This window comes from Phyllostomus discolor, chromosome 13, assembly GCF_004126475.2.
Source record: "Phyllostomus discolor isolate MPI-MPIP mPhyDis1 chromosome 13, mPhyDis1.pri.v3, whole genome shotgun sequence".
Classification (NCBI taxonomy): domain Eukaryota; kingdom Metazoa; phylum Chordata; class Mammalia; order Chiroptera; family Phyllostomidae; genus Phyllostomus; species Phyllostomus discolor.
Window position 1 is genome coordinate 62,243,714 of NC_040915.2, and position 20,410 is coordinate 62,264,123.

General features: G+C 45.7%; 1 protein-coding gene across 1 annotated transcript in view; it reads right to left on the minus strand.

Annotated features, from left to right (window-relative positions):
- The window catches only part of LOC114509180 (protein HIRA), a 76,671-nt gene that overhangs the window by 47,756 nt on the left and 8,505 nt on the right, over nt 1–20,410 (minus strand). The window contains 5 exon segments of the mRNA XM_028527352.2: nt 7,527–7,621; nt 8,929–8,956; nt 8,959–9,018; nt 10,269–10,379; nt 12,083–12,145. Of these exon segments, the coding sequence (XP_028383153.1) occupies nt 7,527–7,621; nt 8,929–8,956; nt 8,959–9,018; nt 10,269–10,379; nt 12,083–12,145 (357 nt within the window).

The following is a 20,410-nucleotide window of genomic DNA, read 5'->3' on the forward strand; positions in this document are numbered from 1 at the left end:
GAACATTTTTCTAACTCTGGAATCTCTTAGCACTGTAGACTGCTTTTCAAAGACCTCACACTTCTATAAGCAGAATGTTCATCTCAAGACTCCCGTATCAGCTTGAGGATTATGATCTCTTCCCTTCTAACTTATTAAGTACATTGTTATATTTTACATTTTATTTGGTTAATAGTAACAGTGGAGGTTTCCCCATCTGTTTGTCTAGGCTGTCTTGTCCTTGGGTGACTCTGCTCCTGCCTTTGTCGAGCTCTCCTGTGCAGCAACCTAACGAATCCAGGACGGAGAACCTCCTCTAGGAGCTTCGAGTCCAGAAGGGCAGGCATGTGAAGCTTAGGACTCACTGCGGTACCTAAGCCCTAGAGCACAGAAGTGGATAGCTGGGAATCCAGAAAAGAGAAGCAATTTTCTCTGCCATTTCCATGGACTATTAATACTATAGGTATTAGCTGCAAATTCTACCAGTTGACCTTCCTCTATTATAGGAGATTTATGTAGTAAAGTCTGCTATTCTCCTTTGTGACATCTTTTATTCCTGTTATCCTGGAAAGACATTCCCTCTACTAGAGGTTTGATACATATTCAATTGTTTTCCCCTGCTTTAATTATTTAGAATGTTTCTCTCTTTAATACCTGAAATTTATTTTGGTGTATGCTGTATTTAGTGAGGCTCTTAATTACTTCCCCCTTACCCACAAATTGCTAATGGTTACTCTACCCCAATTGGGAATAATCCTTTCTCTCCATTATTGATAAGTGATGCCACCTTCATGATACACCAGGCTCTCAGGTACCCTGCAGCCTACTCCAATGTTGTTAGTTTTACCTGGAAACTCATGCTGTGACAAACAGTGTAGCTTTGAATGATTTCTTCCATGCTGCTAAGTTCTGAATAAATCCACATGTGTGACATAATTTTCTCCCTAGACCTCAGTTTTGCAGCTTCTGTTTTAAAACTATACTACCCACTTTCCCTCTCCTTGCAGATCCCACACACTCAACACCCTCTGTGCACCTGAAGATTTTTCTAGTCATTGTCGTTCCTGCCAACACTCCCATCATCATTCTTGGTGATTCTAAGAGGATGATTTCCTAACACCTAAGGTTCTTGGATCCTTAAATTCCTCCTCCTCCTCCAATGACCTTGGCTCCACTACTACCTCAGCCACTCATTTCCATGGTCATGCCCTGAGTCCCTCCCTGGTCTCAATTCCAACCCTTTCTTGCTCCTGCCATCAATTTGGTGCTTACAGCTCACTCTCAACTCCAACGGTTCTTCCAGGTGCTAAGACCCACTTTGATGCTACTGCCCTTCCACTGTCTGTCTCCATATCCAGCTCGGAGTCCACCATCCATCGGCTCCACCACCCCTTCTGCTCTTCTCCTGTGTCTTCACAGGTACCTGACAAATCCCAGCCCGGTTCAATCCGGCTCTGCCCTCTCTCCTTGGTCTTTCTTGAACCCCTCCAATTAGGCTTTCACTCAGCTACACTAACATCAACTACACTTGCCAAGGCCTCCTGTAGCCTACATGCTGTCAAGTTCAATGGTCAATCCTCACTTCTCACTTGACCTTAGGCATGTGTGACACATTGCTTAATCCCTTTTCCTTCAAACACTCTCCACTATCCTAAATGGCTTCTGTATTTCAGCCTTTTCCTGGTTCTTTATCTTCCCAAACCCTAGGCTCCATCCTTGGCCTGTTTCCACCTGCACTTCTCCCCTGTACTCAAGACTCATATATCCAAATGCCTACGCAGCAGGTCCACTTACACGGCTGCCAGGCACTGCAAACAGCACCCTGAAACCCAAATCCTAAACATTTCCCCCAACAAACATTTCTGTCCCACCCACACACCTCCCTCCCATCACAAATAACGGCAGCTGTATCTTTTCCATTGTTCAGGCCATGTCCCAGTCGCGTCCTGGTGCCTCTGCTTGTCTCACACTCCATATCCCATCAACCAGAAAATCTGCACCTTACCACTTCTCCTGACTTTCACCATCAAGATCCAGGTCCAAACAGTTACTGTCTCTCACCTAGACTGTCAAGAGCTTCCTCACTGGTCTCCTTGGTCTGTCCTATAGTTCCCCACAACATCAACTCCATACCGCTGCCACAGGCCCCCCCACTCCTCTGCTCACAACCCTGCCTGGCCTTTCTGTCTCACTCAGAGAAGAGCCCGCACCATAACCCACGCTCCCCACCCCTCTCACTCTCTACCCTAGCCTCTGTGCTTCCCCGACCACACCAAGCACACGTCCACCCCAAGGTTGCTGCCTGGGCTGTTCCCTCGGCCCAGACAGCTCTTCGGAAGACCACACAGCTGCCCCTCACCTCCACAGGGCCTCTCCTTGGATGGAACCTTCTCAGCGAGACCCTCCTTGAGAACCCTGTATGAAACGGCACCCCACCCCACTTTGCCCCCTGGTGCTTATCTTTCAGCTTCTTACAAGACTAGTAGATTATCTGTCCCTCTCACAGGGACGTAAACCCCTGGGGTAGAACAGCACCTGGAATATACAAGGTGCTCAGTGAATGTTTGTTAAATAAATAATAAATATGAATTTGGAAGAAAAAATAAAGTCTTTCTTTTTCAGTTAATTTTTCCATTTATGAAGTGGTCAATTATTATCTCTGAGAAGGGTTCTGTAGTTTAAGTCTTCAAGATCTGTAGTTTAAGCCTTCAAGATCTCATACACTTCTTGGTAAAATTATTCCCGAGTATTTATAATTTTTGAACCTACTTTATAAGAGTTCTTTCTTTATCATTAGATATTCTAGTAGACTGCTACCAGTGAAAGATAATTAAAATTTTTTTTCTTGTATGAGGCCAATTGAGTAACTCATTTTTATTGGTCCTGAGTGCTTTTCAATGCTGTGTAAGTCCTTAAGAGCTTTATTCCTTTGGTTTTCTCGATCCACAATACCATCCTCACATCATTTCATTTTTGTCTTATTTTCCAGTATGTCTACTCCTTCTGATTTGTTTCACTGTATTGCAGAAATTTCAAAATAACAAATTAAATGATTGCCACCATCCTTGTCTTTTCTCAATATAAATGGGAATAAGGCTCAACTGTGAATTGTAACATTTGCCACTGGTTTGAAAAAGACAGAGGACTCTATCCTGTTAGGAAAATAACTTTCTACGGTAACTTCTTAAAAAGCATTTTTATTAGAAATTGATGCTGAGTTATCTAACATTTCTTTCAGAATACCTCATCAGATGTCTGTGTGTTTTTTTCTCAGTTAACCTCCTAGTATGTTGAGTTATATTAATACATTTCCTTTACACAAAATTCTTCCACTATAAATCATATTTAGTCAAAATGAATGTTTTTAAATTTGTGGGTATTCCCTTTCTGACTTTTCTATCTTTATTTGCATTTCCCTAGGCTTTCATTTCACTGTTATTTTTATTAAGTTTGGAAACAGGGCTACAGCTTCCTTTAAAGAATAAGTATTTCTAGACTTCCAGCAAGATGGAGGAATAGGTGGACGCACCGTACCTCCTCACACAACCAAGATTAGAACAACAATAATTTACAACAATAATTTATAGTCAGAATAATGCCCAGATCCGGCAGAGGATTTATCTGAATGGAAGTCGGGCAGCCAAGAAGGTGAAGTAGACGCGTTCATCCAGACTGGTAGGAGAAGACGAGCCGGGCGGGCGCGGGGCTGGCGTGGGTTGGCGGTGCGCGGAGGTCGGGGAAGTTTGGCACGAAATCGGCGTGACAGCCATCTGGGGCGCAAGAACGCAGCGGTGATCCCTGAGTACGCAAGCTGTGGCTGGCAGACCCAGAGGGGTAGCGATTGTGGACCAGGGCAGAACTCGCAGTCCGGGAGCCCAGAGAAGGGTCTGAGTCTAGGAGAACGGAACTATCGCCATTGTTTTCTCCCGTCCCTGCTCCTGCTCCCACCCCGCCCCCACATATAACCTCACAATCTAGCGACTGGGGTGCCCAGCCCCGGTGAGCACCTAAGGCTCCGCCCCCCACCGTAACTAGAGCAACCAGACTGGAAAAAAAAAGGAGAGACAAGGGGGAAAAAAAACCATGTTTTCAACAGAGCAGATCAGTCCCCAGGACTCATCCTTTTGAGCGACAAGAATTAGCCAGTCTATCAGGTGCGCAGTTCAAAACACTGGTGATCAGAAAGCCCCACGGAACTGGTTGATTTTGGTTGAAATTTAGATGAAAGAATGCAGATTACCATAAAACAGATGCAGGAAGACACGCGGAGGAGAGCCAATAGTGTAAGGAAGGAATATGAGTCTCAAAACAATACAGTGGACCAGAAGGAAGATAGAATCAACCAAGCAGGAAAGCATGATGAAATAAGAATTCAAAAAATTGAGGAAAAGATTAAGAGCATCCAAGACACCTTTAAACGTTCCAATAGCCCGAATTATAGGGGTACCAGAATTGAAGGGGAAAAAGCAACAGATTGAGCACGTATTTGAACAAATAAAGGAGAACTTCCCCAAGCTGGCAAAGGGAACAGCCTTCCAAGAATCTAAGAAGCTCAGAGAGCCCCAAAGAAGTTGGACCAAGAAGAAACACACCAGGCACATCATAATTACATTAGCAAGGTAAAACGAAGGAGGAATCCTAGAAGCAGCAAGAGGTAAGGGGACAGTCACCTATAAAGGAGTTCCCATCAGACTGTCAGCTGATTTCTCCAAAGAGACCTTACAGGCAAGAAGGGGCTGGAAAGAATATTCCAAGTCATGAAAGACAAGGACCTACATCCCAGATTGCTCTATCCAGCAAAGCTCTCATTTAGAATGGAAGGGTAAGTGCTTCTCAGATAAGGTCAAGTTAAAGGAGTTCATCATCACCAAGCCCTTATTTTATGAAATGCTAAAGGGACTTATCTAAGAAAGAAGATAAAGAAAAGACATGTATAGTACAAGGACAGCAAACTCACAAATATTAACAACCACACCTAAAGCAAAACCAAAAAGAAACTAAGTAAACAATTAGAACAGGAACAGAACCACAGAAATGGAGGGCACATGGAGGGTTAGCAGCAGGGGGGTGGGAGGAGGAGAGAGGGGGAAAAGGTATAGAGAATAGTAGCATAGAATGTAGGTTGAAAATAGATAGGGGGAGGGCAAGAATAGTACGGGAAATGTAGAAGCTAAAGAACTCATAAGTATGACATATGGACATGAACTAAAGGGGGGAAATGTGGGTGGGAGGGGGATACAGGGGGGAGGGGAGAGAAGGGGGGAATTGGGACAACTGTAATAGCATAATCAATAAAATATTTAAAAAAAAGAAGAGTATTTCTGTGTTCCAGAGTAATTGTTCCTAAAAGCTTAAAACAACATATCAAAAAATTATTTAGGCTCAGGAACCATTTCTGAAGGTAGCTTCCAACTTCTTCATTGGTTACTACTTTGTTCAGTTTTTTCCTAACCTTATGGCATCAGTTTTGAAAACTTATGAACATTACATTTTGCACTCTTTGATGATTCTTCCTCTAGGTTAAATGTTTTTCTAGACCTTTACTTCTATTTTCACCTAGGTTTTCTTTCCTACCCCATTTAAATATGCCAGTGTGTTTTTCACATTTTGCTTTCAGAGACCCACTGCTTTCTATCCATTTATTTCTTTTCTTTCAAAGATTGTTTTTTTTTCCTCTTTTTTTTCCCTCAGAGAGAAGGGAAGGGAGGGAGAAAGAGGAGAAACATTGATGAGTGAGAGAAACATTGAAGGGAGGGAGAAAGAGGAGAAACATCGATGAGTGAGAGAAACATTGATTGGTTGTCTCTCGCATTCCCCCAACTGGGGACCAGGCCTGTAACCCAGGCATGTACCCTGACCAGGTATTGAACCAGCGACCTTTCCGTTCACTGGCTGGCACCCAAACTACTAAGCCACACTAGCCAGGGCCATTTATTTCTTTTTCACTGATCTTTTTCTTCTTAAATGGTTCCACCCATACTTACTACCAGGACCACTGAATAAGAAGTGGCAGGTACTCCTATTGAAGGTGGGCAACCCTACCTGGCTGGTAAAGGGGAACCTTGGGCTACTGGACCAGAAGAAAAGTCAAGGTTATGGATCAGCCTGAGTCTCAGGTTAGGAGCCCCATAAAAGTTCTCACTGAGGCCCCACCCCATGCTTGAACACCCTCACAGACATATGTGCCAAAGTTCCAAAAGCCCACTAGACTTCACTGTGAACAGCTGAACAACATAAGGATTAAGTACCCATTTTATCGTTATCAACAATAAACAATACTACTGTCAGCTTTCGCAAATTTAGAATTAACCTGGTCATCTAGAGCTGGGTTTGTTCATCTTTGAAATGTCTGCAGAGTATTTGCTGAGCCTATACTGCCAATGGATTATTACAGCCGATGCTTTCCAAACCTCTCACTTCTGCCCCATCTTTCCCCAGAGTTCCAGGCTCAATTCCAACAGTCTCTTGATTCACCCCTACCCCCAAACTAAGCATATCCCACACTGAACTGGTGTACATCCCCATAAGCCTATTGTTCTTATGGTCTCAGTAGAGGACACCACTGACTGTTCAGGCACCCAGCTAAGTATCTCTCTCACCCCTCCCCTTGCTCTGTCCTAAGAATTCCCCAAATCAGTCTCTTCCTCTCTCTCTCTATCCCAATTATCATAGGCCCAGTTCAGGCCCCTGAAGTTTTCATCTGAACCACTGAAACAACCTCCTTTCCCCAATAGCCGTCTTTAATGGCTCCCTGTCTCTCCCACAACAAAGGGCACTCCCATTTACAGGGAGCACAGGCCTTCCATGGCCCGGTCCCTGCACAATCAGCCAGCCCCACTCCATGCTGCTTCCTGCCTTGTATGTAAAGATCTGATAGTGGTGAAACGCTGCCAACTCATCATTCACAGCAAACCTCTCTTGCTTTGGCTGTGCTCCCTGCCTGGGAAGCCCGTCAGGCCATTCCTGGGCTAGACCGCAGGCTTTCTGAGGCAAGACTAAGTTGTTGTATTCACTGTGGTATCCCTGGCACCTAACCAAGTGTACAGCACATGGTTTAAGTCTGCTATTGACTGACCTTCCTCCTCTTCAGTCCAAATTGGTAAAGTGTGTCTTTCCATCCCAAGTCTATTTACAACACTTTGCAAACATACTTGAGGTCAAGTAAAAAACTTTTCATTGGACCCCTGTGTTCTAGTTTCTGTGGAATAAATAAAGTGTGCTTACGGACTTAGTGATCCACTGATGAAGGTAGTGATTCAGTTCATCAGGATAAACAGCAGAACGTGGGGAGTTCTACATTAAAGATATAAACATATACCCCATGAGGGCAGGAGTGGGGACCCTGAATGCAGCTGGAGGCAGGCAGTGGGGACAGTGACTGCACAGACCTTGGGGGACAGACAGGGTGTGACCGATGGTGACGGGGAGGATGACCCAGACACAGGGCTGCTTTAAGGACCAAATCAGTCCACAGGGGCCATGGAGGTGCTGCTGCTGGTCTCGGACAGCTGCCAGGGCCGCCCACCCCAACAGGCAGCCCCACTCACCGCCTGAGTGACTCCGGAGGATGGAGACACATCGCCACTGCTCCACGTTGGCAAGCTTACCACTGGAGCCGAAGACGGTGCTGGGGCCAATGTACCTGTGTGAAAGAGGAGTCAGAAAGGCACCCCAGGAATGCTCTAGGCACTGCACAAAGATGCTTACTGCAGTATGGCTTAACATGGCAGACAGAACAAAGCAAAAACAGACAATGGCTGGAAAGCACCTAACTGCTTAACAGCAGGAGCTGACTAGGAAAGTTATTTGCACTTGACTACACAGCCATCACAAAGCTTGTGGTAAAAGACTATCTATTGCACAGGAAAAGGTTCACACTAGATAATTAGGTGAGAGAAGCAGGCCACAGGACAGAATACACAATGTGTTATATGTAATGAAAAAATCACATGTATGCATGGAAAATGCATCAGAAGGACAGACACAAAATACCAAAACTATTAACCATGGCTTTCTTTAGGTGGTGGAACTATGACACTTCCATATTTTTTCAGTATTCCAAATTATATACCAATATATTTATGTTGGCCCAAAGTGCAAAAAATCAACAGTATTTTTAAAGCCCTCTTGTAATGAACTGAAGGCCTCTGCCTGAAGACCTGAGGCAGAGAAAGCACTTGAACCACAGGTGTAGCTCCTGCCACTTGTCTCTAAGGGAGTGGTGCCCATACTGCCTCTGTTTAACAGCCTTCACTCCAGCAGAACTCTTCACAAACCCACAGGAAGAGCTCCCCTGAGGCAGCTGGGTGGACAGTGTGCCTCTGCTTTCAGACCAGGAGCATGGGGCCACTCTGGCTGAGCAGCAGGGTAAGTCTGAGTCCCCAGCTTGACTGGCCCCTGAGTCACCTGGGGTGCTGGTTATGGAAGAGGTCCAGGAGCCCACCCTCAGAGACTCTGCTAGGTGTAAAGGAAAAGAGTTTTGCCAGGTGATGGTTGGTTCAATATTGGTACAAGGAAAGGGCTTTCAATGGGGACTCCTTAGAGGTCAGGATGAGGCTGATGGAAAATGAGGGCAGGCTCTGGATTCCCCTGCCCAGATTCCATCAAAGCCACATTGACTTTTAACCACATTGTAGCTGGGAAATTTCATTTGAAGAACAAAACAAATGAAGCCACCAATGTCAGCATTGGAAGGGATTCACCCTTCCTTTTCAGGTGGAAACCCTGCAGCCCTGCAAGGGACAGCGGAGCAGGGTTGCTAGGGAGCTGGGTGGCCCTCCAGCTCCTTGGGCAGGCCTCAGCTGCTCCTGGCCTATTACGTGTGCTTCTTACACCTTATGAAATTGGGACTCTGGGGACTTCAGTGCTAGGGTAGAGAAGTGACTGTGATAAAGACCAGCAAAAAAGCTTCTAAAGAATAAAACGTGAAGAAAGGAAAATGATGCTTACGTAGCCCGCTTCCACACCATAATCAGTTGTCATCTCCCCCAGAAGCTAAATACATCCCACTGTTTGACCACCGCACACAGTTCACACATGCTGGGAAGAAAAAGAAACAGGGTGATGAAAATCCAACAGTCATGCCCATTTACTTTATGCAGAGTTTGGCAAGATGCAAAGGGTTTATAAAATCCAATCTGTCTAATCTACTCAAGACATCTACCGTGTGAGAGCCCTAGAAGAATGATTCAGTTTCAGCACTAACCTTCTTGTGCTATAACAACAAATGAACAGAATAGAGTCTGGAGGAGGAAAGGCTATGGAACCTGGGAAGTGTTAGTGCTGGGTGAAACAGTCAGGAGGAGGAGGAGGCTCGTTTCCATGAAAACTGGTAAGTACCTCAAAGTCATTACTACTTAAAAAGGGCTGCCTAATGATGAGATGTATTTCTTAACAGGGACAACTCTTGATAGGAAGGCATGTGCTAAATAGGCAGAGATGCCTTCTCTAGAGCTTTCAGGGAGCAGCTTGGTAAAATGTAAAACTGACTTCATTCTGTCAGCAATTAAATTCAGATTTTCCAAACTTGTCAGCACTGCATGCTGGTCGATCCTGCACTTGTACACTGAGACCAACGGAAATCCCCCTCTGCCCTCCAGCTGAGCTGGAGCCTCCGAGAGTACTCACAGCCCAGCCTCTGGGGGCCTCGCAACATGAGGGGCACTATCCAAGTTGTGGCCCCCACACGGCCTGTGGGTGACTTGCGCTCCAAGTTGGAGGATACCGAGAGACATGTTGGGAGAGCAAGAACACACAGTAAAGGAAGGGGATGTAACTATTAAGGGAGCATCTCAGGGGAAGCAGCTAGGTTGGAACCCAGAGCCAGGTAGAATCACCCTGATGCTCAGGGGCAGGGGGGAAGCTAATGGCACTAACACAGGAAAGGAAACCACAGCACTGTCTAGCAGCCAAAAGGGTCCTGGCAGAGGGCCTCCGAGTGACACAGTGGCAATCTGAGACATTTGGTAAGTTGACTTTTATGCACCCTTCCCCAGAACCCTACTGCTTCCAGGTTGCTGGCCCCAAAGCCCCATGGAATCAGGCAGTAACGACTCATGAGCAGGAAATCACCAGAGGTACCTGCAGACTGTCCAAAGATGGTTCTGTGGGCGGGCCGAGTCTTCTGCCGAATAACTCACCCAGGTGTGCAGCCAACATCTGTGCCTTCAGACAGCAGGCCGAGGGGAGTTACCGCCGCACGGGGCCTTATCTTTCTAATTACAAACACATGTGCTAACCTTGGGCACTCTGCCAACACGAAAAGCCTGCAAAGGGCCACTCTGTAATACCTAAGTGATTGTCCATCTGGCAAAGCATCTTGGGAATATTTTCATCCTTCTCGTCATCCTCCTGGAGGACTGGAGACATATTCCAGATCACAACCTTCCCAGAATCCTGTCCTGGAATGAAGGGGCAGAAATAACTCAATGTGCAAGGAGTAGACTATTAACTATGAGACACAGCCCTCACTTAAGTTTTCATAAATCATAATCGGCTAGATTGGAGGAGGCTGAATTTGAATTACTAATATAAGTTACAGAGAAGATGAAAAACAGCAAGTGCTAATGGGGATTCAGAAAGTGTGGATTTAGGACTATGCTGAGACCAACCTGCCTTTATGAAAAGCACTCTGGACTACAATCAGCTGAGGAAAGAGCTCTGATCTGGCCTCTAATATGGATCTACCAGGGGCCCCCAGAAGGTCCTCATTCCTGCCCAGGACACAGACCCCTCCTCTGTAAATGAGGAGGCTGGAAAAGCCCATGTCCTAGCACCCTTTCAGGTCTACACATGGGCTCCCTGGCAACCAAGGAGAACAGGACAGTCCCTGCCGGGGCTTCCCTCCCTTTTCAGGCACTGCCTGGAGCCCATGGCTATTCTTGCAGCTGACTGGATGCTTCGAGATGCAAGTCTGAAATGGGCCTTAAACACTGAAAAGGTGCTCCTTACCTTACCTGCCCTTTGCCATCATCTACAGATAAGGTGGTCATAAACTGATGGAGTACTGAGCTAAAAAATATACCCATGCATTTTAGTAATGATTCCTCTTTCTGAGATTTCCATTATTGATAACCAACAAAAGTCTAGCCCCTCACTTAACTTTCTGTTATAGAGGGGCAAAAACCAATAAATGCCTCCAAATGGACATGTCAAAATTACAATAAGGTATGCTTGCAACTGCCTCTTGGCCACTGTAAAAATATTTCCTAATCAGCTCTCCTAGAGCTTGCTATGCCAAGTAGGTCAGGAAGATGTGCCACCTCTTGTGGATGAGAAAAACCTGTCATCCCAGCGGCCCTAGGGGATGCCTGTGGGCACCTCTTGGGTTCAACCCGTAGCACGCAGTTAGGAGATCAAGGCTTCCCTGCAAGCCCCTGGAGCAGGAAGTCTGCAACAACTTGCCCTTGCAGTACCTGGCAGGAGGACATGGAACTCACAGGGGCACTCTCCAAGCCCTGTCCTGGGGGGCCTTAGACAGAGGAGGGCCCTGCTGTGGGGACTAGGCTCTGTGGGAATGCTGTGAATCTTGGTGTCCTGGCCTCAACAGTGACTTTGTCTTTGCAAACAGAGTAGTAACTGCAGTATTGCAGCAGACACTGGATAAAGCACACCAGCAATACCATGGATTATATTTTCAAATGGTGTGCACATTTATATTTGCCCTCTAACCCAGCTGAATTCCTTTGAGCCCAGAGAATGGGCCTAGTAACTACATGGTTGGCTCTGGAGGTTAACAGTCCCCTCTCTCCTTTCAGATGAGAAAACAATGCCAAAAACAAGACAAGAAGCAAGAGTCCTTGCCTCTGGGGCTTTGTCTATGAGACTTCCTGCCACTCTTCACAGTCAATAAGCTTGGTCTCAGACACGCAAATTGATTTCAATATTAACGCAATAAACAGAAATTAGAAAGATAAAGCTCCTTCCAAAATATTTAAAGAGAGCACACTCTAGTGCAAAAAAAATATTTTATGTAATTTGTTCAGACTTAAAACTGAGTCACAATCATACTGAAAACAGCAAATATTTTTTCTATGCCCCAAAGGGTAACGAGGGAGAGCTAGTTGGCAGGGCTGTGAACATTCCCGTTATCCCATGAACATACCTTGTCCTCCAGTTGCGAACTTGGTCCCGTCAGGGTGAATATCAACTGAAAAAATTGGCTTGCCTGGAAACAAACAAAAAAAAGCACATGACATCTGTCTTGGCTTTAATTCACTGAAGAACAGCAACAGACTCAAACTTAAAATATTGGTTATTCAACTAATGTCCCTATTCACTGATCCCAGGAAAAAATACTATACTGCTAATAAATTACCTGTGAGTAAAGGTGGAGCGATCTAACTTGGAGGTATAAATTACTGGAAGACTCCCCAAGTGACCTTAAATAGCTGAAAGTCTAAAAGTAGGACAGACCATCCTGTCACTAGAGCTACTGAGCTCACAGGTCGTCTGGGCACTCACACACAGGTCCACTGGATAAGAGCCCGACGCCTTCCGGGGATGCGTGTTTGTAAAGGCTCTTCGTGACAGTGGCTCTACAGCCAGCCATCTCCCCATCCCATGGGGTAAGCCTGGACACGGGGAGCATTCCCTGGCTTTTCTGACTGTCAGAGATCTGGGTGGGGCCAGTGGCTGGCTGCAATACACTGCTTCCCTCATCATGCTTCTGCATCCAAAAAGCTCCCCACCCCCCCCGACCCCATACATTTGTGCTGCACCAAAGTCCGTGGAGAGATGGCCTTCTCGGCATCTCCTTTTGCCGACCCTCCTCCATGGTATGTGCCCTATGTTCAACTAGATGTTCAGTCCCTCCAGGGGAAAGGGGTATGGCACTAGCTCTTAGAGTCACCACTATATCCAGTAAGGGCCCCAGCCTACAGTAAGAGCCCACGAAGCTAGATAGCTAGCTGGGTGGACCAGACTGGCAAAGGAACCATAAGAACCCCAAAGCTAGCAGATGGTGGAAGTAATCCTGGGGCCCATGCCAGAGAGCATGTGTCTAGCTCCCTGGTCTGCTTCCACACTCCGAGTGCCAAATCAATCACAGGTGAGTTCATCACCACACCGGCGGCTTCCAGCACTGGCCTGGTAAGTGGTAGCTCAGTAATATTTGTTCAGTGACAAATTAGATGGCATGACAATGAGCTGGGCACACCAACTGCTGATATACACAAGGGGCTGCTGCCAAGTCTCCTAGTCAAGGATGCTCTTTCTCTGTCACCCAAGGAGAGGTGGCATGGACACTAGGACAAAAGTTACCAGCTCTACAAGGCGGCAAGTGTGGGCAGTGGCTGCCGAACAGCTGAAAATGCTTCCAGGGCTCCCACCCAAGTGCTGAAAATCAGCTGCTATACCCAGAAGGCAATGGCCCATACTGGCCCCAGGCAGCCCCCAGCTTCCCTTGCCTTCTTTTGGAGGGCTAGGGTTGGGACCACTCCCTTAGAGTCAAATCAAGCATGCGTTTCCACATGACAAGGGGAAATGAGCTCCTCTTCTTATTGGTCATTACACGGTAGTGGGGGACACAGCTGTGCAAGCAGGTGCAAACACCCTATTTTGTGTCAGGGAGTTAAGTAGAAATCTTGGAAAGCTTGGAAATCACACCACATGTTACTTCATCTCCAGTAGTTAGTGAATCCAAAACAACGAAAGCTCCCACAACAAGCCATGTTAGCATCCCTGTCCCGGTCTCTGAGCCCCTCGGTCACCTCCAGGCCCACACCAAGAGCCAGAGTTCTGTAATGACATGTCAAGTTCAGCCAAGTAGCTGCTGACTGAATTCCTGGAGCACTGCAGTGTGCTCAAAGCTGTCCCAAACACACAAGAAATTCAGCCCTGGTCTGCTCTGAAATTTCATTCAAAGGATTCGAGAGACAAGCCCTAACACAGCTTGGTTCTCTACACAGCTCTGAAGGAGCCAGGCCCAGCAGTGGAGTGCACTCATCAAGGCCTGAAGAGAAAGCCTGCCAGGTATTCTTCACCCATGGATCGCCCAGACAGGGCAGACACAATCACTCCCACCTCAATCTTCAAGAGAGGACTCCAGAAAACTCTACAGAGTGAGCTAAAAATGGCAGGTGCTGAGAGCACAGGTGAGAAGGACTGAAAGTGCCCTAACTGGTCCTTCCCTGCATGTGCACTCAGGCCCATGCTGGCCACCCACACCCTTCCTGGGCTCAGTGGCTGCCATGTGTGATAAGCCAGAGCCCTACAGGCAGCTACTAAAAATGTGCCACCCTTTCCCATGGGCTGAGGGCCTGGGAGGGAAGCAGTTGTGAAAAAGCAGGTTTCTTGCCCATTTGGCTGGGAGAAGTGTCACACAGGAAAGCCTCAAGAAACAAGGAAGGACAATTAGCGCTGGGGGGGCCCAGCCTCAAGAGGTGTGTGGTACAGACACCTCTGCTCCAAAGGCTGTACAGAATGCTGAAACCATGGCACCTTGTGCTAAAAACGAGGCGTGGAGTACTGCCAGACACCAGAGAACAGTGACCAATGAGCACCACTAGCAGCCTTGTAAAATTCGAGAGCATATATCTCCAAGTGTGATGAGGACAGCAGCAAGGGACACTTGACCCCATCAGTGCTGCCATCTCCACTTGGGGCCTCCTGAGGAATCTATAGCAGGCCAGCCCATGGAGGTGCCAGTGAGCCACTCCTTCCAGGAAACCAGAGCCATGCTGGGGTATGTCCCGTGGAGCTCTGCCTTTCTAAGGCCAGGCCCTCTTCTGCCCGACCTGTGATGTGTTCTTGAGTATCTGACATGGCTCTCCAAACCTGCAGACAGCACGGCCCAAAGCATACTATAAATCTCACATGGTCCTCTGAGGTGAATACTTCTGACATCCTCATTTTACCACGAGGGGGAAACTGAGGCATGCAGAGAGGTTAAAAAATGTTTCCCAAGGCCACAGAGCTGCACAGTGGAGTCCAGGTATCTGGCTTGAGCCCACGGCATTAAAAACCGTGGTGTGTAGCCTCTCTCGGTGAGCTGGGAGGCAGTGTGCTTGGGGCTGCTGTGAGGGTCAGGGTGACACTGCTGGAGGAGACCGATGCAAAGCCGACAGGTGGAAAGCACACAAGGGAACAAGAGTGATGGTGCACACGGGTGCAGTGCGTCCTGATGACCTGCTCTGGGCCCTGGGACTGGCCATGCTGAGCATCAATCACCTGGATACCTCAGTCCCGTGGGCCCCTGTGCTTTCCTCCCCTTGAATTTGGGTTGGCCGTTGTGACCCACTTTAACAGAATGCCACAGAAGCAACACTGCTCCGGTTCTAGGGTTAAGCCAGAAGAAGGCCCAGCAGTTCAACACTGGCTCTCTAGATTTCAAGCCAGTTGCCATGTAACAAGTTCGACTGCCCTGAGACCACCATGCTGAGAGGAGCCAAGCTGGCCACACGGAGAGGTCGATGAAACCAGGTAACAGTGAGATCAAGGCCCCAACACGGGACCCAAGGTGAGCTGCTCCAGCTGGAGCTATCTCAACAGACCCGTGTAGAACCGAGATGAACTACTGTGCGCTGACAAGTTCCAAAACCACAAACAAATAATAAAATGTGTTGTTTAAGCCCGCAAGTTTGGGGGTAGTTTGTTATGCAAGAGAGAACCCAAAATGGCAATTCTTTCACTTTTCTGCTTAAGCCGACTTTCGCTGGGCATTTGTCATTTTAACCAAAACAGTAAGCCATCAGGAAGGAACATGCACCCAGTCCTTGGAATGCTCATTAGTTCCTTAAGTCTGTGAGACATTGTATTATGCGTTCCTTCAAGAATCCATCAAGTCACTCACTGTAAGTCACACTGCTTCTAACACGTCTATGTTTCATATGTGAACACTTCTGGAGTCAGGACCCACTTTGGTGGAAGATGTGGCGGGTACAACAGCCACCCTGGAGCTTTCATAGGGATGTGCCACAGAAGAGATGAGATCTGACAGTGGGCCTACACAAATCCACCAACCAGCATGGTGCTGGCTCCCTGCCTCGTTAGAGCACTAGGCCTTTCAGTCCCAAGGACAACAGTGGCTCACATTCCCTCAGTGGGAACAGACCTCTTTTTCCAAAGGGCTCTTTGAGGTGGAGGTAAGGAAAGGGATCTTACGGCTGAACTAGTCAGGGAGCTTTTCCTGTGGCACAGCATAATGACAAAGATGAGCTCACAACTCGCTCTGGCATTGGCCTTTCTTTGTGTAGAGACAGACAAAAGAAACTAACACATCCCCCATTCCCTAGACCACCAGGCAACCTCCTATCCTCTGGGAGAGCAAGGCCAACATGCTCTCCCCGCACACCCATCAGCCCATTCTCCTTGGAGCTTTGCCTCCAGGTCACCCCTCCCAGCTACCTTCCTGGACCCCCCCCCCTCTTAGCCCATATGTAGTACCTGCTGTCACTCTCTCCTCAGAGCCACACAGTTGGCCACTGTCTCCCATCTGGGGGTTGCCAACCTAATGCCTGCAGCATGAATACTCTCCATCCGGCAGGAATAAAGAATAAGCTATGGAAGCTCGGGTTCAATGGGGTGCAGTCCAGGGTCACCCTGCCGCATGCCAAGGGAAAGATGCCCGGAGGAGGCCCAAACGTGGAACTGAAACTCTGAGCAGACAGCACTGGCCAGAGAGAAGGGAGGGGACAGACAGAGTAGCTGGCCCTCCCCATGGCCCCAGGACCTTTGGTTTGGACTCCGTCTCCAGGCCTTCACACTGGCCAGCTCACTGGGCACATCTAACGGGAGCACCCATGAGTACGTCCCGCCGCAATGGAAGCCTGGGGAAGTGGAGGCTTCCGCCCAATGCATGCTGCTCTGGAAACACACCCCTGCACAACCCAGTAATACTTGGTGTGAACAAATTTTGGTACATGTAATTAAAAATGAAAAATGAAAAAATTTTGAAACATTTACTAAGTGAACAAAATTACACAATGATATTAAAATATAAAGTGGATGTAAAAGACATGATCTTATATGTAGAAAACCCTAAAGATTCCACAGAATAAACAAAGTTAGTCAAGTTGAAGGATCTACAAGCAACAAACACCTGCTGCATTTCTATGCGTTAACACTAAAAAAAAGTTAAAGGTTAGTAAAGCAATTCCACTTAAAATCAAGTCAAAAGGAAAAATTACTGAGAAATAAACTTGACCAAGGGGGCCAAAACTTGTATACCGAAAACTAGAAAACAACTGCTGGAAGAAATTAAAGAAGCCACAAATAAATGAAAGACACCCTGTGTCCATGAATTACAAGACTTCATACACAGATGTTACTAATACCCAAAGCTCTACAGACATAATATAATCCTATGAAAACTACAATGACACTTACTGAAGAAAAAGAAAAATCCACCCTAAAATTCATATGGAATCTCAAGGGACCCCAAATAACTGAAAGAATCTTGAAAAAGCACAAAGTTGGAGGGCCCACACTTCCTGACTTCAAAACTTCCTACAAAACCTCAGTAACCGAAACAGCGTGATCACGGCGTGAAGACAGACATACAGACCAATTCAACAGAACAGAGAGCCCAGAAACAAGCCCATGCATATGTGGTCTAAGGGATTTTTGACACGGGTAACCAGGCCATTAAATGGGAAAGGACAGTTTCTTCAACAAATGGTGCTGGGAAAACAATGTCCACACGTAAAAACGAGTGGGACCCTTACCTAACCCATATACAAAACTGAACTCAAAATGGATCAAAGACCTAACACTATAAAGCTCTTAGAAGAAAATATAAGGGACAAGTTGTACAACATTGGATTTGCCAATGATTTCTTAGATATGATACAAAAGGCGTTAAGAGAAAAAAACAGATGAACTAAACTTCTTAAAATTATTAAAACTTTTGCCCATCAAAGGATACTAAAATAAAAAGGCAACCCAAATGGGAGAAAACATTTGCTAACCACATATCTAATAAAGGATTAATGTCCACAACATATACAGAACTCCTAAACATGACAAAAAATAAAAACTCAATTAAAAAAATGAGCAAAGTACTTGAACAGATATTTCTCCAAAAAAGATGTACAAAATGGCCAACAAGCCTATGAAAAGAGCTCAGTATCATTAACTATCACGACGAGACACCACCTTACACCCATTAGGGTGGGTGCTACCAAAGAAAAAAGAAGAGGAGAGCAAGTACTGGTGGGATGCAGAGAACTTGAATGCTTTTCCATTGTGAGTAGTCCATTACAGTCACTATGCAAAACAGTATGGTGGTTCCTCAAAAAACTAAAAACAGAATTACCTATGATCCAGCAATTCTAATTCTGGGTATTTGTGTGTATTCAGAACAACTGAAAATAGGATCTCAAAGATATATTTGTACACCCACGTTCACAGAGGCATTACAATAACTAAGAGGTAGAAGCAATCAAAGTGTCCGTTGATGGATAAATGGATACGCAAGTTGTGGTATATCCATACAATGGAATATTATTCAGCTTTAGAAGAAAAATAAATTCAGACACATGCAACAATACGGATGAACCTTAAAGACGTTATGCTAATTGACATAAGCCAGTCACAAAAGCACAGCTAACTGTAGGATCCCAATTATATGAGGTCTCTAGAGTAGTTAACTTCATAGACACAGAAAGTAGAATGGTGTTGCCAGGAGCTGGGGAAGGTAATATGGAGAGTTGTTGCTGAATTGGTATATATATGGTTTCAGTTTTGCAAGATGAAAAAGTTCTGTAGATATGTTGCATAACACTGTGAATATACGTAACACCACTGACTTGTACACTTAAGAGATGGTTAAGATGATAAATTTTGTTATGTGTGTTTTACTATAACTCAGAAAATGCTAATCAAAACCAAAACAAACATGTATGTATAAGGTGGAGAGGCCCACAGCAAAAGGCCTGAAGTTCAAACACACCTTCCCAGGATCACTAGCATCCCAATCTTTGGAAGGTAGGCTCCTCATCTCCTGCGGTGGGGACACAGATGTCACTAACCACCTCACAGAGCCATCTGTTGTTATTATCTCTACTACTTTCAACCACAAAAGCCTCCTCAGTCTTAGGTAAGCAATACCACAACGACATCTAATAGGTGCCAGGTGGCTGAGAGAGTCAAAACACAGCACAGGAAGAAAGCTGTAGCAATCATGCAACCATTGTCCCCCTCCCCCAAACTAAAGTAGAAGAAAGTAACAGGTGTATCATTCACAGACCATAATCACTTCTCCTGCAGCACCTGCCAACACATAATCAAGTTTTGGTAACAGTCACGATCTGTTTCTTTACACTCTTTTCTCCTCTCATTTTGCAGAACAGAGATATTCCTTAAAAGTTACCTGTGAATTGGATTTCTATAAATAATAATTTCTTCCACCCAGTTCCATCAGAAAATTAAGAGCAATTAAGAACCACATTCCCATTGGGTGGGCAGAGAGATCTGTTTGCTTAACAACCACTACAGCTAAAAAAATAACACTATAGTTAACAATACTCTGTTACATATTTGAACACTGCTTAGAGAGTAAACCTCAAAACAGCCCCATCAAAACAATTCTGCAACTATGTCTGGTGATGGATGTAGACTATATATTTTGTGATCATTTCACAACATGTACAAATATTGAATCATTATGTTGCACACCTGACACTAATATAATGCATTTCAATTATACTGCAATTTAAAAAAAAAGAAAAGGAAATAACAAATTATAGTATTAAATGGAAAATGCACAGCAACATGTTAGCAATTCTAGTTATATGTGCAAGGTTTGAAGGGAGCCTACACAATAAAAATACTGAATTTGTTATGGTACCAGGGATTTGGCTAAGGTCTTAAAAAATTTAGATACTTTATAATATGGTATAATGTGGTATGTAACAGTAAATAATACGTGTGTTCTTTTAAAAAGCACCAAGTCACCAGTTATTTTTTCACATGGTCTGAAAGATGAGTTTTAACAATGTTCTCCTTTTCACATTTTCTAACTTTTCCTAAATTAAACAAGTATTACTTTATAAGAAAAATAATTTTACATTTTATAAATTAAAAATACCACATCACATATGCTTCATTACCCGTATCTACACATATACGATAAGATGTGTCCTGGTATAATTATACATGGCAATTGTCACTAGCCAAAAATAAAGGTATTTGTCCTGTTCTTTAATAGCTCTAGAATGGAGCCCTAGCATTTTCAAAAGGGAGAAGGCAGAGAGGCAGCTCATGAAAAAGGTGCTAGGGGAAGGTCGTGAGTGGCGGCCTCCCCGGCCACCCTCTCTAATGGAATCTGGGCTCGCTCTCTGCAGCCACTCCTTTCACGGTCTCACCACTGACGATCTCCGTGGAAGGCAGCGCCGCCCTTCGCACAGGACTGGCCCTTCAGCCGGCCCTATCTCACACGTGCCTTCCACCCTGGCAACTCTACTTTTGCAGTATGTACCTCAAACTTTTTGGG